The sequence below is a fragment of the Bos javanicus genome, chromosome 10, assembly GCF_032452875.1.
Source record: "Bos javanicus breed banteng chromosome 10, ARS-OSU_banteng_1.0, whole genome shotgun sequence".
NCBI lineage: Eukaryota > Metazoa > Chordata > Mammalia > Artiodactyla > Bovidae > Bos > Bos javanicus.
Genome location: NC_083877.1, coordinates 32,199,485 through 32,213,187, shown reverse-complemented (window position 1 = coordinate 32,213,187; position 13,703 = coordinate 32,199,485). Strand labels below are relative to the sequence as shown.

The window sequence follows — 13,703 nt, the reverse complement described above, 5'->3', positions numbered from 1 at the left end:
CTAAGGAAGTTTGCGTATTTTCTCCTCCCTTGCTTTCAAGTAGCTTTGAAAGATCACTTTTATAGTGCATGATAAAGAGCCACATATGAATAATCTGATGGTGTTCTGGGAGAGTAACAGTGCTTCAAAATCATAACCTGCTGGGATGTTTTGTTATCGAGTGTGATTATCCTTATGGAATAGTGTTTATTGTTCCTCAGTATTATAAAGAAAATAAAAGATAATTCCCTATCTCCAAGGAATTTCTCAAATACTTTTATTAAAAAGTCTCTACTATTGGCCATGTAAGCCTGATTCGAGTAGGATGCCAAATTCTCCAGGTCATTCTAAAGATTTTTTAAATTATAAAAAACAATCAAGCTTATTATTAAAAACTTAAACAGTGCAGAACTACATGAAATAAAAGTAGAAATCTACCATTTCCCTGCTATCCATTCCTGAGAGAGAACAGTTTCCACAAAAACACTTTATCAGTCCAAATTTTCCTGTCGGAGGTACTGACGGAATGAAAAGTATTAAATTACTCTAAAGTGTTTGTTGCCCAAAACAAGTGATTAAAGGACTGTTTAGATCTCAGGTAGTATGTGCATATTTACAGCTACGGTTCTTGATTAAAACTTGATCTTTGCAAGTTTCTATTCTTAGTAAGAGTACTGGATTGTGTATTTGGTATGTGACCTAGAGCAGGAATTCTCAAATTTAAATGTGCATGTGTCACCTGGAAATATTTTAGAATATTGATTCAGATTCATTAGTGCCAAGGTGTGTGCATGTGAAGTCGCTTCAGTCGTGTCCGACTCTTTACAACCCTATGGATTGTAGGCCACCAGGCTCCTCTGCCCATGGGATTCTCCAGGCAAGAATATTGGAGTGGGTTGCTGTGCCCTCTTGCAGGGGATCTTCCCAACCCAGGGACTGGCAGATGGGTTCTTGACCACTAGCGCCACCTGGGAAGTGCCAGGGTAGGGACCACTTATTTCTGTAGCTCTAACGAGCTTGAGTTGATGTTGATATGGTTGGTCCATGGAGCACAGAGTTGCAAGGATCCAAAGAATCGTTAAGAAAGTGATTCCAAAATAGCTCACCCCACTACCCTGCCCCTCAGCAGACACCCACTCCAGTGTCTAAAATCCCCACCATGACATTATACACTTAGATTAGCTGTAATCTCTGGGAAGACCCTATATGGCATGAACACATGCTACATTCAGTGGTACAGCACATTATTATCCTCTTATCAATCAGCTTGGCTTTGTTTTATAATAACCCACCTAGTGTTAATTATTACCTGTAAGAAAACAGAGCTCTTTAGGAGGGGGCATTGCATAGATGCATTTTGAGTGTAAGTTAACATTTAACAAGCCTTTACCATGTGCCAGGTACTGTGGCACAAAGATGTTACAAGCAATACCCCCCTTAATCCTCAAAATGATCTGGGCTCAACTATCACCCCAGCTTATAGATAGGAATCAAACTGAATCTTGGAAGTCTACATAGACTTGCCCACGGTGACACAGCAAGGAAAGGGCAGAAAGTATGTTTCTATGTTCTTCATCACTTTGCTCTACAGAGAAGTCTGGAATATGGAACAATATCTGAGAAGGGTTACCCAAAGTAAGGTATTTTAGTAAAGAACCTATGTGAGCCCTCCTATCTTCAAGGAGGAGTTAGATGAAATGATTTTGGGAAACCACAGTAGAAAGCTGTTGAAAGATAAGCATCACCTACTTGATAATTTTGCTCAGGGCTTTTCATGTCAGCATAAACACTCCAGTACTCAAGGCATATTCGTTAAGCTACAAAAGGTGTGTGAGTCCAGATTAATATCATGTTTTCATATTGTAAACTTAGAAGTGTTAGTTTATGGTGTTTTGAGAGCTGTAGACTAATCTGTGTTTGTGCTCAGTCACTAAGTGGTGTCTGACTCTTAGCAACCCCATGGACTGTAGCCCACCAGGCTCCTCTGTCCTTGGGATTTCAAAGGCAAGAATACCGGAGTGGGTTGCCATTTCTTTCTCCAGGGGATCTTCTCAACCCAGGAATCAAACCTGCATCTCCAGTAGACCAATCTCATCTCTATCAAATTAAAAATCAAGCTGTAGCTCTGGGAAATTGATTATGAACCATAACTGTATCCCTAAATAACCCATGAATCTCATTCATTTACCTTACTTTGCTCACAATTATCTGGGAGAAAAGACACACTATCTGGCCACCCATGAAAAATGCAGGTTTGAGACATGACTCAGTCATCTGTGTGTTGGAGTACACATTCAAAGGTATTAAATCTGCTTAATTCACTGATTCAACCTTTTCAGTATATCTCACTGAGAAAACCCTGCTCTTAGCCATTACCACAGCACAGAAAAAGACATGCTTTCTTCTTGAACTCAGAAGAGTTGAAGAAACTTAATAATGGATTTGTCCTGATTGAGACTTCACTGTTGCGAATCCCAACCAGTAGCAAGCTCTGTGAATAAGCATCGTCTCTGATGAGTTCTGTGGCTGGGAAAAGTGAAGAAACAGGTTTTTCATTTTTTAAAAGGTCCCCAATCACCAAGGTATTTGGACAGTACCTCTTCCAAATTGATCTGATCTCTCTTCAGCAGTTCTATCTCTACTTCTTTGACCAGACCAATCCATGCAAAATCTTCATTTCCGGGGATTCTTGATTCCTCCTTAGAGGGTTCAGGGCTGGCATCTTTCCAGTTGACTCCATGGAGGCCTACACTTTCTAACAAAAGGAATGCTGCCAAAAGGAATGGGTTACCAAGTGGGGAATGAAGTTAGTGAACCAGAAGGAGGGATTTATCAGCCATTTAAAAAAGAGGGAGAAAAAGAAAGGAAAAGAAATCAACCAACAATCTAGAAAGATACCTAAGTCTATGTCTATCAATCTGAAATATGCTTGGGAGTGAACGCACTTTAAAAAGAAAATCACCATGGTCAGATTTCATTGACAGAAAAGTTTGGCTTTTTCTGTGGGGCGTTAAGGTGGGGATGTGGGAGAGGTCTCCAGAAGACCTCTCTCCAAAAAGACAAGATGAGATTTCAATGATATTTTCCTCTCTTGGGTTTATTCTTTTTATATATAAAAGAGTCCATCTGCCAGGGCAGAAGACACAGGTTTGATTGTTTGATCCCTGGGTCGGGAAGATCCTCTGAAGAAGGAAATGTCAGCCAACTCCAGCATTCTTGCCTCGGAAATCCCATGGATGGAGGAGCCTGGCAGGCTACAGTCCATGGAGTCGCAAAAAGTCGGACATGGCTTAGCCTAAACACACTTACACATGCACACATACACATACACATATATATATTCACTCTAAGTTGACTCAAAAAGGCCTCATGATTCTTGGAAAGTCATTGAATTTATTTCTGTAATTAAGTTTATTTTTAAGCTAACCATCTAAGTATATAATTTTTAAGGATCACACATACTAATGCATTTTCTATTTTGATAAAATTTAGTGAGAAAGTAGATAGTCTTAGTAGATCCTCTCCAAAGCTTTTGCATGAGCCTGTGTACTAACTTTGTGTTCAACACAAATCAATGGAAGTAGTGTATTTTAGGGTACTCATTCCCTAGGGAGTCACTAATGGAATTATCTCTAGCCCTTAAAAAGTCACAGTGAGGCTAATGAATTTTTTTTTAAGTGAAATCTGGATAAGGCATTAGGCTTACTAGCACATTTTATTTATGGCATTTATCATATGTGGCACATTTTACATGCAAGTTGTACAAACCTCAGAATGTTTTTAAGAGCTATTTAATATCTAAGAAGACTTTGTGATTTCGGGTTAAATAGCTTATACCAATAGAAAAGTATGTGTCCTCAACTTCAAAATCATTCTGGGATGACATTACAATTTAGAGCATTTTTTAATATCAGATACAGATGAAAAACCTAACAGGCTTTGGATTGGAAATAACTTGTGGGGGTTTTCATTAAAGTTGGGTGCAGCTTGCTGCATTTTGGTTAGTTGGATGTCTTCAGCAATTTTTCAAATGTTTTGGGTTTGGCAAAGTCCAAAATGTTTTTGCCAACACCCTCTTTTCCCCTTAGTTTTTAAACCCGTGTGAAATTCAAGGATAACTTAATCCATATGTGTCTGATTCATTTACACTTAACTCATCAAAATGTTATTTTGTAAGACCCATTTAATATCCAAGAAACCTTTTTGAGCCTTTTAAGATGTCTTTTGTCTTTGAACCAGTGAGTTGCATTTTTCCATATGAATGGAGCTTGAACCTTGAAAGATGGAAGATCAGGCAATTTTCAATTTAGACTTCAAATTTTAAGTAGATCAAAACTTGATATTCTGCTTACTGCTTGATCACTGAATAACTTCATCTTAAAATACATATCAGAGAAGGTGGAAAAAACTTTCATGTCATGTAATTTGGGGGAAAGACCACATTTGGAAATTTCACATAAAGAAATAAAAAAAAAATATTCCTAGTTTGATTTTTGTAAGTCTATAATTAAATGGCTTCATTTTATGTACATTGGGTGTGTTTTCTAAGAATGGCCTATGGATCATCTGTGCAGTGGTAGTAATTTAATTTTTGAGTGTTGAAGTGTTCTTACAGTCAGCTTATTAATTGTTAATTTTAATAATGAGATCTATGGTGTTCATAAGATAGCCTAGGATCGAGGGAGCTGACAGTTGGCAAGAGTTGTATGTTAAGAGAGTTCCGAAAAATTGGGACCCATATGTTTTACAAATTCTGTGTGATTTGAAAGAATGTGGTAGAATCAGGAATCTGGCAAGATACAGCACTATGGTTCACAAACATTGTTTGAGAACAACAGTTCAGAGAAACCCTAGCGAAAAAAGCAAAATCTCTCTGACCTGTTTTAAGAAGATCTAGTGAAAACCTTCAGAGGCCTCTCTGCCTATTTGTTTAGCAGAACTGGGCAAAGAAAGGCCATCGCCATAACTGCTAGTGAACATCCAGTCCATGCCATGGTAACTAGTTGAAAATGTAATACTGGAGTGGCATTTCCAAGTTCAGCACTTCTATAAAGACCTGCGGGCACACAGAATGCTTTTTTAATGTTCTGCATTGTTGTGGATCCCCCATTGAACAACCTTTTGAGAGGACCCCGTTTTTACTAATGTAAACATTCTGACGAGTATCCAAAGAAATGACCTTTGAGTGAACCTCTAACCTTCCCTGTAATTATTTGTTTGAAGACAGTGTGGAGTTCTCCTGCTGAGAACTAAGGACCATGATGCCTTGCAACTCTGTGAGGAAGGGAGTGTTTGGGGGAACTGTTGAGAAAGACATAAAGAAGGGAACAACCTCCAGATGTAAATAATAAAAGAGTAAAAGGGTGAAATTAAAAAGGGAAAAAATAGCAATTCGTTTTACCTAAAGAGTTGCTCTGTAGGAAAAAACAAAACCGGGATTAGTAGCACATAAGAGGTGAAAACCCTGCCATGTGTGTCCTCCATTAGAAACTTCAAGGAGAAGAGCAAAGGTTTCTCCCACTCTTCTGAGCATCTCAATGGGTCTTAATCTGAGCCGATGAAAGGAGTTTGCTGGTGCAACTCTCAGGTCAGTTGTCCTTGGTCCCAGTAAGAGCAGTGAGGGAAAGAGTAGACCACTAAGATTTGAGGGGTACTTCTAAAAAGGCTTTGTGATCTATCTGATCAGCTATTCCTCAGCAACTCTTAAAAGTGCCTGGAGGGAATATATACAGTTCCCACTCTCTTCTTCTTGTTTTCACTTCACGTAGCCTGTCACTTACTTGCCCAAACCTGAGGGGGTGTGACATTCTTGACAACCTGAGCTACACGTTCTTAAGTAATAAAGAAGTGCATTGTTTGCCAAACAAACGCCTTATGCAAAAGACTCCTTTGGTTTTCTCCCGGCTATTTTTCTTCAATCTAATTGTATTCCCACCAGAATGCTCACAGGAGGCCTAAAAGGGTGTGGGCCGCTGTCCTCCGCAAAAGGGACTTCAACACCACAGAAGCACAGAGCTGCCAGCACACACTAGAATTTTCCTGGCTCATTTCAAAGAAGGAGCTTTCAGTTCCTGACTGTGACCGCATGCGAACTCATTAATCATGAAGTCCCCCTGCACTTAAGATTTGAAATTGGGAATACTGGGAATGAGCAAACTCCAGGAGATAGTGAAGGACAGGGGAGCTTGGCGTGCTGCAGTCCACGGGGTTGCAATCCTGGGAAAGATCATCCATGGTTCTATTTTGAAGGAACAGCTAGCAATAGGCTAGGTCACCCCCTCCCTCCGTGTGCCCCCTGAAAATGCACAGCCAGTGAATCTTGTGCATCAGCTCAAGTGTGTGGGGAATGCGTGTCATTAAATGCACGGGGACAGGGGTAACTCGCAAATGGTAGAAAATTGGTTTGTTTTTATTAAATTTGGAGAAATAAAGGAGATTTCTTATCATCTTACTCTGTTTGTACATGAATATTTGATGGGCATTATTAAACATTAAAGTAACATGAAGTAGGCACTTATTTTTGGATTTCCAACAAAATTAGATCCAGGCTTCTAGACGAAATAACTGCTTCTCCTTTAACATTCCTGTGATTCAGCCACCACCTGATTTGAAAATGTTTCTTAGACTCTAATATCAACCATGTGTACCTGAGGCTCTGTCTTTCTAGTGGGTTGAAAGGTGGCTGGGTTTATGGTTGGCAGTTACCTTTATCCCTGCCCTGGGTGTCCCAGCTTAGACTGGAAAGGCCGCCCCCAGCTGGCACTGACCTCTAAATGACCCCTAACTTTACAGGCTTAAACTGCAGGAGTTGCCGAAGAGCAGAAGTCTTTCTGGCCAGCACTTATTACTGCTGTGTTGGTGATAAAACTTCAGACAGCCTAATTGATGGCTTTGCTGACCTAACAATACCTTGTGAAAGCCGAGTGCCAGAGCCTGGTCTCCATTTATGACCAGCTGCAAGGGGAAGCGGGGTCTCCTTATGATGGAGTTTAGGGAAAGGGGGAAAATCTTCCAGCCTGTGAACTTAAGATTCTGACTTGTTCAAGAGGCAAAAGCGCAGTTGCAAATTAATACAAGTTTTCGCAGGGAAAACTTTTTTCTCTTCCTGAGTAATTTGTTTTTAGCAAGTCAGCCTCAACTTGGTTATGAGATGACAGGGGAGATGATCCAGTCAGCTATTTTTGAACATGGAGAGGAAAGATTGCCTTCAAATTAAAAAGATAATTTTTGGTAGATGTTCGACTGTACTGTATTCTCCGCAGCGTGCGAAGGTGTTCACAGAGCACAGAAATTGCATTTGCTGACTGGTCGTCTCTCTTCTATTTCAGGTTTATTAATGCCAGAAGAAGAATAGTACAGCCCATGATTGACCAGTCAAATCGAGCAGGCAAGTTCCAACTCGTGTCTGTGTTCCCATCCCTGAGGCACAAATCCTCATCAAGTTATACTTTAGGAGTTTCACCACCTGGTAAAGAAATGCTTCCATCAGGCATTCTGGGAGAATTTTGTTTTTTAATGTCCCCAGAATTCCATTCTAAGAAGCAACTTCACTAATTGGTGCTAATTGGAGATTTCCCACCCTGACTCTACTGAAACTGCTTTTTATTTTCTTTCTGAATTGGTAATTGGGCACACGTATTAGTGCCACAAGCAGTTTGTTTAACTGTGAGCTCTGGAATTACTCATTGCTTGTCTGCATCCAATCATTAGCACACTCTCATTTTCTCCTTACCCATAATTCCTTGGTGTGCGTGTTGCGTTCACTCCTGGAACATCCCCTGTTAAACTCATTGTATCCATTCATTTGCTTTGACTATTCATAATATTCTATTAAAGCCTGACATGCTGCATTGCCAGCATTATTTTTTATTAAAATGCTTCCCATCCATCTCATGAAAACACATGTGGGTTTTTCTCACAGTATCTCTCAGTTTCTCTAAAGCTATTATTACACGGTATGGTCAGAACCCTACCCAGGAACTCCTAATCATTCTACTTTGAAATAGGCATTTCCTTTTACTGCAGACTTGTGGTGTCCTGCAAGAAGGTCTGTGGGGAAAAAGCTATTTTCCATGTAGATGATGACTATTGTCACTCACGAGGATGTCAAATAGGATGGAGACTTAAGCTGTGGCCTCAGTTTAAAGAATTTAAGAAAAATCAGATTCCTTTGGCAAAATTTCCCCGACAAAACTGAAATATTGCCCCACTAATGGAGACTGGGGGCCTGTTGGAGAATCATATAAAACAATTGAAACATTAAATTTATCGTGTTTACATTTTCTTTGGTATGAGTGAAAAAGCAAATGTTCCATTGAGTCTGTTTAATCTTGTAAAACTGTGCTCAAATTTTCAAGTGTTTATGTCTGATGTGAAATTTTATTAAGCCACCAGAGATGGCAGGATCACAAAATCTTAATAGCATGTGGTGATCTTTATACATCAGGTAGCCGCTCTTCCTTGTCCCTCTTCCCCCTAATTGAGAGAGAAAAGTCCAGAAGTAAAGGCTGCTGAGGATGACCCACCTGTTAGACAGGCTGGGGAAGTCTTTCCTCTAGAATGTTTGGTAAAGCTACTCACACATCTCACCTCAACCCTAGAACCGCACATACAGACCACACCCCGCCTTTGCAAGTGCCAACCACGTTGTTGCTGTAACGTTTCAGTGCTGCAGCAGGAACAATTGCTGATTGTTTGGTATATCTTTTCTTCTTTCTCCTCTGTGTCCTCGAATGACTACAATCAGGTTTTCTTCTTGATCCTTCAGTGAGCCAAGGAGCAGCGTATAGTCCAGAGGGTCAGCCCATGGGGAGCTTTGTGTTGGATGGTCAGCAACACATGGGAATCCGGCCTGCAGGTAGGTTTGCTCATCTCTCCTCTGGGCTTCCCTGGCAAGTGTCACCTTCTCCACCAGCCTTCTTCATCCACTCTACTCTCCCACTCTCATGGTGGGTTTAATATTGCCTGCTGCCTGCTCTGCCTGCTTTCTTTCCCTTGGGTGGGGGAAAAAAAAATCTTCTTTTAAAAAGTAAAGAGTTGACAACAATACCATTTTACTCTGCCCCATACACATCCTTTTTCTTTTTTTTTTCTTTTTGAACCAAGGCAGTAAGTGAGAAGGAATCTTGAGTTTCCTCCTATTTTTTCACCATCAATTATTGCTGATTTTCCGGCCTCTTCTTGGATTTTATCTCCTTTCTAGGACCTATGAGTGGAATGGGCATGAATATGGGCATGGATGGGCAATGGCACTACATGTAACCTTCACCATGTAAAGCAATCGCAAAGCCGGGGGAAGTAAGTACAGTTGGGTGCGACCTGTCTTCACTGTCACTGCAGAGACTTTATTTTATTTTTTATAATTTGGCCCCCGTTTTATTTTTCCTTGCCCATAACTGCATGCCTTTCCAAACTAAGGACCTGTTTTTAAATATATATCACCATCTCTAAAGGCGAAGATGACACAAATACACACTTTTGAAAAGGCCAACTGACAAGCCTGTGTGTGTCTTAAGCAGGGGGACTTGCTCTTAGTCTATTTACTGAGGCCCCAATGAGCACAAACACAGACGTCAGGTGGATATTGGACATTTAAGAATAAAAATAACGTCTTGGGGGCACCAGTTGACTGAGAGAAATTAAGCAGGCTTCAATGAAGCGATAAAAAAAAAGGAAAAGTAGAACTGTCCTTTGAGTGACATAAATCTGTCAGAATACGATTGATGCCCAAATTATCTTATATGCAAAGATGAAATGCTGCAGTTCATTATGCCTAGTCTAGATATATGACAGCAGTGACACCATTGATTCTTCACTAGGGAGTCGGTGTGTTTTGATTATTTTTTACATGTGCCTACTGACTTTCGACATGAGACAGAAAGACAGGAAAGTCAGTCAATAAATTTAAAGGGAAAGACATTTAGGAGCAACTGAATATGAAGGAATGGATTTTTCACTGAGGCTGAATGGCTGCAGTTGGATTAAGAAACCCATTAGACTTTAAAGCTTCAAGTGTTTTTGACATCTGAAAAAAATTCAGAGTCTGCCAACAAGATATATCCTTTGCTGAAGACACCAGAGCATAAAAAAATTCATATAACATCGAAACTTCCTTGTTTAATGAGGCTGAATATAACAACACGTACCTTGATTAAATCATTCTCTATATGTAAATAGAGGCCAACATTTTATATGAGATCTCAGGGGGTCACCATGGAACACCATTGATGAAGCCAATTTCCTTCCTTTCTTCCTTTACTAATGCAGTCAAAAAATGTAGAAAGCAATGTTCCCTAAAACAGCTATAGAGAAAACATTTGCTCAGCTTGGATAATTCTTAATATAGGCCATATAATTTCTAGCCTATTTAATTACATAACATATTTTATGCTTCATGACCAATTACATTAATAGCTTAATACAGAAGAATATTATCCTCTCTTGATTTGATTATGCAGCCACACAATATGGTATATTTGGTACTTAATTATCATCATCCATTGAGCAGGCTGCTGTGGTAGAATAAACAGAGAGCTGGGACTATGCAGGCTGTGTTATTGTCTTTAGATGGTTTTGCCACTTCTGTTAATAATGGACTGCGGATCTACTTAACAAAATGACTGCAGCGTATAAGCCTTTAGATTACCAGCTTACAGTGTCAAAAACATCTGTTCAGCTTTTCAACTGTATGTACTGGAGGTTAAATAGAGGTGAATAAAGCTGTCCTTTTAGCTCTGGGGATGGGCAACAATAAATATAATATAACCTTAATTCAATGAACAGGTAACTTGCAAGACAAATCAGAATCTTCAACTGCTGACTTCCCAACATTTTAATTCACAACTTCAAATCTTGTGTATCTTGATTAAGAATTTCTAGATGTGTTATATTTTATGCCTAATCTCAAGGCATTCTTTTTTTTTTTTTTTTTAATTTTCAGACATAAACTACTGGGCATGTCATATGACCTTACATTGACTTCTTACCTCTGACCTTTACAATCTCTTGGGTGTACTGCTCTAAGAATGCCTCTAATTCAAAAGGGGGCTTCATTTTAAATATACATAAAAGCCCATCCCTTTGAAATGAATATGCCATAATGTTTTGTATGATAAATTTTTCATGAAGAAATATAGATATGATAAGATGTCAACTTTATTTTAATATTTATCATTTTTTTTCCATTTTAGAAATGCAACAAAGGAAAAGAAATGATATATCAACAGTTAACTGATAAAACTCGACTTAGAATTTATATTCTTATTGCAATTATCAAAGAAATGTACTGAATACCATTTTGAAAAACAGTTCCACTTTATGACATTTAGTTGCATTAAATATTTAGTTCTGTTGTGTTGCATTATACTGCTGTGCGATGAAATTAAATGCAAACTACAATTTGAATGTCTGCAAACATTGGCAAGAATCTGCAGCTAAATTTAGATATAAGATTTGCAGTGTCTGTTGTTTTTTGTTTTTTTTTTTCATCTTTGATGGGTAAAGTATAAAAATGTTTAGGAATTTGACCTGCTTTCTTTTTGCCTCTCTCTTTTCAGGTTTGCAGAGCATGCCAGGGGAGTACGTTTCTCAGGGTGGTCCTATGGGAATGAGTATGGCACAGCCAAGTTACACTCCTCCCCAGATGACCCCACACCCTACTCAATTAAGACATGGACCCCCAATGCATTCATATTTGCCAAGCCATCCCCACCACCCAGCCATGATGATGCACGGAGGACCCCCTACCCACCCTGGAATGACTATGTCAGCACAGAGTCCCACAATGTTAAATTCTGTAGATCCTAATGTTGGTGGACAGGTTATGGACATTCATGCCCAGTAGTATAAGGGAACTCAAGGGAAAAGGAAACACACGCAAAAACTATTTTAAGACTTTCTGAACTTTGACCAGATGTTGACACTCAATATGAAATTCCAGACAGCTGTGATTATTTTTTACTTTTTGTCATTTTTCATCAAGCAACAGAGGACCAATGAGACAAGAACACAAATGTGAAATCATGGGCTCACTGAGACAGTTCTGTCCATGTAAAGATCCTCTGGAAAAAGACTCCGAGAGTTACAACTACTGTAGTATAAACATAGGAACTAAGTTAAACTTGTACATTTCTGTTGATCACTCCGTTATGTTGCCTCAAATAGTTTTAGAAGAGAAAAAAAATATATCCTTGTTTTCCACACTATGTGTGTTGTTCCCAAAAGAATGACTGTTTTGGTTCATCAGTGAATTCACTATCCAGGAGAGACTGTGGTATATTTTAAACCTGTTGGGCCAATGAGAAAGAGAACCACGCTGGAGACCTTGGTGACCGTTTGGCTGAACCTCATCCCTCGGACTCCGGCTTCAAGAATGTGTTTTCATGCCCGGCCTTTGTTCCTCCATAAATGTGTCCTTTAGTTTCAAACAGATCTTTATAGTTTGTGCTTCATAAGCCAATTCTTATTATTATTTGGGGGGACTCTTCTTCAAAGAGCTTGCCAATGAAGATTTAAAGACAGAGCAGGAGCTTCTTCCAGGAGTTCTAAGCCTTGGCTGTGGACAAAACAATCTTAAGTTGGGCAGCTTTCCTCAACACACAAAAAAAGTTATTAATGGTCATAGTACCAGAACTAGGACTTTATCAGAAACTCAAAGCTTGGGGGATAAAAAGGAGCAAGAGAATACTGTAACAAACTTCGTACAGAGTTCGGTCTATTAATTGTTTCATGTTAGATATTCTATGTGTTTACCTCAATTGAAAAAAAAAAAAAGAATGTTTTTGCTAGTATCAGATCTGCTGTGGAATTGGTATTGTATGTCCATGAATTCTTCTTTTCTCAGCACGTGTTCCTCACTAGAAGAAAATGCTGTTACCTTTAAGCTTTGTCAAATTTACATTAAAATACTTGTATGAGGACTGTGACGTTATGTTAAAAAAAAAAGTGTTAAGTCACAAAATGCGGTAATAAATATTTCATTTTTGATTTTTTGTTAGGCTTTTGTGTTTTTAATAGTTTTAAGGCAAGGTTGCACAGAGCCTATGCTTGGGATTGAAAGTAGATGATGGCTTTGCCTCCAGAAATCCAGTATATATCAAAACTTAACTTACCAACAATTTTTTAAGGTAACCATCTGTAAGCTTTCAGTATATATTTGGCCTATAAATTCTACCAGCAGAAAACTTCTAAAGGTACGAAATTGTGTATATGTGTGTGTGTGTGTGTGTGTTATGAGCCAGGTTGAAAGATCACCGACATGTCCAACATCCTCTTTAGCTGCATGATGTTAAAAAAAAAGTACTTTCAGATGAAGCTTTTTATGTTCATCTTCTGCCAGAATAAAGGGTTTTTTCAGGGTTAATTTTACATCATAAGAAATAACTAACGTCTGTGCTCAAAGATAATTCATCTGCCTGTGTTTTTTCTCTGTCTTAGTTACTAAAATACTGTTGAATATGTAAATTAAGAATTTACATATAGATGTTCATAGATGAGTAAACAACTTCTATGGAATTCGAGGTCCTGTGTTGAAAAGATTACTTAATCATTAATATTTAATATAAATTATAGGATGCTGTCTTTTTATTTCAGACACCTCCATATGCAGGCACTACAGTGCGATGATCTGCTCATTAAACTTAATTTTTTTCCCCTAAAACAACAGCAAAACAGGCAATGTAATGCCATTTTCAAAATCGCATGCAACATTCCTGAACACCTCTGAC

The 13,703-nt window shown here is 38.8% G+C and overlaps 1 protein-coding gene across 7 annotated transcripts in view; it reads left to right on the top strand.

Moving 5' to 3' along the window:
• Nucleotides 1-12,968, top strand: part of MEIS2 (Meis homeobox 2) — a 224,154-nt gene extending 211,186 nt beyond the window's left edge. For 2 of the 7 annotated variants that reach the window (XM_061430708.1, XM_061430709.1), the window contains exons 10-13: nucleotides 7,308-7,366; nucleotides 8,747-8,836; nucleotides 9,182-9,276; nucleotides 11,535-11,625. In XM_061430708.1, the coding sequence (XP_061286692.1) occupies nucleotides 7,308-7,366; nucleotides 8,747-8,836; nucleotides 9,182-9,240 (208 nt within the window). In that variant the 3' untranslated portion in view covers nucleotides 9,241-9,276; nucleotides 11,535-11,625. Of the gene's footprint in view, nucleotides 1-7,307; nucleotides 7,367-8,725; nucleotides 8,837-9,181; nucleotides 9,277-11,534 lie in introns of all 7 variants that reach the window. The other 5 variants (XM_061430706.1, XM_061430707.1, XM_061430703.1 and 2 more) reach the window with 3 other exon arrangements.
• Nucleotides 12,969-13,703: the final 735 nt, after the last annotated feature.